This window comes from Hippocampus comes, unplaced genomic scaffold (genome assembly GCF_001891065.2).
Source record: "Hippocampus comes isolate QL1 unplaced genomic scaffold, H_comes_QL1_v1.1 scaffold427, whole genome shotgun sequence".
NCBI classification, from domain to species: Eukaryota; Metazoa; Chordata; class Actinopteri; order Syngnathiformes; family Syngnathidae; genus Hippocampus; species Hippocampus comes.
This window is the reverse complement of record NW_017805871.1, coordinates 672,148-675,733: the sequence shown is the minus strand read 5'-3', so window position 1 is coordinate 675,733 and position 3,586 is coordinate 672,148. Positions and strand designations below refer to the sequence as shown.

At 41.9% G+C, this 3,586-nt stretch overlaps 1 protein-coding gene across 2 annotated transcripts in view; it reads right to left on the bottom strand.

Annotated features, from left to right (window-relative positions):
- slc6a16a (solute carrier family 6 member 16a) overlaps positions 1-3,586 on the bottom strand; it is a 10,752-nt gene that overhangs the window by 5,856 nt on the left and 1,310 nt on the right. The window contains exon 1 of one of the 2 annotated variants that reach the window (XM_019888668.1): positions 1,922-2,163. The exons of the other annotated variant lie outside the window; for it this stretch is intronic. Within the exon in view, the coding sequence (XP_019744227.1) occupies positions 1,922-1,924 (3 nt within the window). The 5' untranslated portion in view covers positions 1,925-2,163. Of the gene's footprint in view, positions 1-1,921; positions 2,164-3,586 lie in introns of those variants that run through there. 2 annotated transcript variants of the gene reach the window in all.

The following is a 3,586-nucleotide window of genomic DNA, read 5'->3' as shown; positions in this document are numbered from 1 at the left end:
GGGGGGGGCGGGTCGGTTTGGAAGCCCATCTCAAATATCGGCTTTGCAGCAAATAGAGAACACGTGGGGGTGTTGGAAGAGGAAGTGCGTCTTTGCCAATCAAAATAAATAAACACTTTGACATGTGATCGGGTCATGACTCTCGTTGGCTTCATCGTAGTTTGTAGGTGAGCACATTCGGCTAGAAAGAGTTTTGAAACGATGTATTCAAACATATTGGATGCGCGGGCTGTTTGGAGAATGACAAATATGTGCGGAGCAGTCAAATCTTAAAATGGATGGTGAGGGGCGGGGGGCCATGTAGGATTACATTGGTTGAGCCCGTGGGCGTTGCCGAGGTTTACATGGAAAGCACGTGGGCAGGAAATACTTTATTGCGCCCAACTAAAAATTACCGTAGTCAGGCAGACATGATAAAAATTTGCTATTGCCAGCATTGTCCAAATAAAATGTCAAAATGATAGAAAGGTGCGTTGCAGGGACACGTGGGTGACCCTGCCGCGCGTCTTTTACAACCATTCAGACTGTTCAGTGAGTCCTTGCAGCTGTGAGGGAGAACATTGTCACCATGGTTTGTCACACCTACCGGGGGGGCTTTTATTTTGTTGTGTTCAGGTTTCGAATGTCAAGGGCACCGATGGACAAAAGGGAGGGTGAATGCGTTAGGTCACGATGACCTGCTATAACGAGAGCTTGCCAGGGGCGATTCTTGGATCACAAGTTTAGGGCCGCTGACCATCTGGCAGGGCAAGATAAAATGTGATTAAAAGTCACTGAAGTTAAAAAAAAGGCTTGAAATGGACTACAATTAATTTCCAGGGTTCATTTTCTAGTATTTAGTCTGTGCCTTCAGGAGGGTTGCATTTCTCGGGTTTGCAACGGACTATCGAGGACAGTAACAGGGACTGTAAATAATCATAATTGCATAACTTGTTTGAACAATCTCAAACAAGACAATTCATAGTTGTCTTTTTCCTAAGTAAGGACTTTGACAAGGTCTTTTCAGGAGAGCATACATTGGTGTCCAACTCATGACTTCGCAGGAAGCAGAGAGGGGCTCCTTTCCCAGGACCTGATCACATCGTTCACAAGGCAAACGCGACATCGGCAAACGTATATACAAGCGCATTCTTCAGGCCACCGGCGTGCTATCTGCCGGTTTCACCTTCCTTTCAGCTCAACAGCACCTTAGCGAAAGAAAATCAGGGCAACATTGAGACAGGACAAATGCAAGTCTCGGTCAACATGTACCTGCAGCATCAGGGCTCGATTTAAAGTACAGTACTGTGTTGTTGTTGTGGTTTGCAGTGTTGAAGAACCGCACTGCAGCACACAGGGAGTCCTTGCCAATGTAATGGTTACTTTATTTAGAGTGGCAAAATATTAGCACCTTGTTAACACCTCTGAGTATGATGCAGTGCAGTTCGACACTAATCCAGTGGAAAAACAAAACAACGAATAAATTACCGAACAGTTTTTAATTTAACTTCATATATACATGTTAAATGAATCATTACCCAGGTACCTATACTTTTTTATTGACCCATAAGTGTCGTGTAGTGTTCAAACTGTGCATAATCAATTCTATTTGGCTTACAAAATTTTTTTTGATGAAGTACGATGTTACTGTTTTATGATGGTGGAGCCTCAGACTACCGTATAGTCTGAGGCTGTACTTGGTGTCAAATATTTGAGAACAGCTGACTTAAAATAAGAACACATTTAACAGTGCAGGTATTGAAACCGTTTTTCAACCAGTCGAGGGTGAGACAAGCGTTTACAGAACAGCATGTTCCATTCCCACCAAAAAGCAGCTTTGTTTCGTGGGTCAACCATAACGAGAACAACGTTGACATTTGAGCAAGCAATGACAGCAATAAAAAAATACATTTGGAAGAGCGTATGAGAGTGTGGAAATTACCATGATTGACAGTTCGATCCAACGCCGCTGCTCTCAAGTTACGAACGACCCTGACCTTGCTGAAATGTTTTATTTCATGTTCACTTTCGTCCTCACTACTTCTACTTCTCACTCGTCCTTCGCAACTGAAAGACGATTAGAAGTCGCCTTTTTTTTTTTCACTTGAGTTGTGTGTTTACGGTGGAGGGAGAAAACTTTCCAAGCGCCACGCGGTCACTCACGCGTTTGGAGCAAACCAAATAAGAGCAAGTGAGAGGTTACTTTTACTATGGCCAATCGGCAGGCTGGAGGGGGCGGGGCCTGACTACACAAAAATACTGTACTGTACACGCGACTTCATTGTTGCGCAATTGTGAGCTGCCCACAGGTGCCAAAAGAACTCATTCTTTTGTACTGAAGAAATAGAGACTCGTGTTCTCCCTTTTTCAGTCGTAGTAGAAAGTACAGATTTTTTTAAAAAAAATTGCGGTACAAGTAAAAAGTCGTCAGGAAAATACATACTTTAGTTAAGTACAGTACAAATACCTGAAAAATGGCGACAAGCCGATTTGGACTCATTTCACCATTGGCGTTGCCTGACGGACTGTGGTGGGGGTATAAAAAAATACCCCAAATTGAACGGCAGAGGGCGCTGTGACATAATAAAGCAAGTCGTGAGATCGTTCGATTAAAAAAAAAAAACTTTCGCTCCCAATGAATTATAGAAGAAGGATATACAAAACAGTCCAAAAATGACAGAATGAAACAATTAATACGACAATCAATGAATCACAAAACACAACGTATTAAGATACAAAAGATTAAAACTTCAACAACAAAATAGAGACTAAATGAATAAATAAATTGCAGTTTAATGAGAAGAGTTTGGGGAAATGCTTTGAAAATGCGAAGCGATTTTTAGATACTGTGTATTTTCTCCCGACCAATCAGAGAGCGAGAGAGAGGGGGGAAAAGCTCAGAAAAACAGCTGTACAATTGTCAAACACGTTGAAAACAAGTCAACACGAGTTTTTTTTTTTTCGAGTGGTTCAATTGGGGCCCAGGAAGAGATGAGTATGGTCAGATAAATGGGGTGTGTCATGGTAAGAATCAATAATATACAGCAGTGCTTCAATGTTCTTCTTAATTCCCATCACAAGTTACTTACAGCATAACAAAACTATTAATGTTCATATGATGAAGTTATATGCATGTTTTTTGTACAGTAGTTGGTACAAATAAAGAATACAGTATGTCAGTCAATAGCCACTTTTCATGCACGCTTGTAAAATCCTCGCACCACCGAAATTAAACTCACGTCCACTACTTAAAATGTCAAGTCACATGCTTGCGGTCCAGGTTTGCTTGTCTTGTTATAAATGGCGACACCACAATGCTCTGAAGTCACCTTCAGGCTGTGCATGGGCAGACTGCAATTCAAGGAATGCTGACATTGATTGAACTACTGAGTGACAGCAGTGACATATGCCGAAGGGAAGATGTTTTCAAAGGTTCAATTTATATTCTGAGCGGCGCAATTAACCTGTACCTTAGTAGCCTTTTTAATGATGTTTTTCTGATGTTATATCAGTCCTCTGTGTGTCGCTGTCTCTCCTATGGGAATGGGGGGAAGGGTTGCCCCCATGTGACCTTTTTCTTTTTTCCTGCCATATTAGAATAAACTGT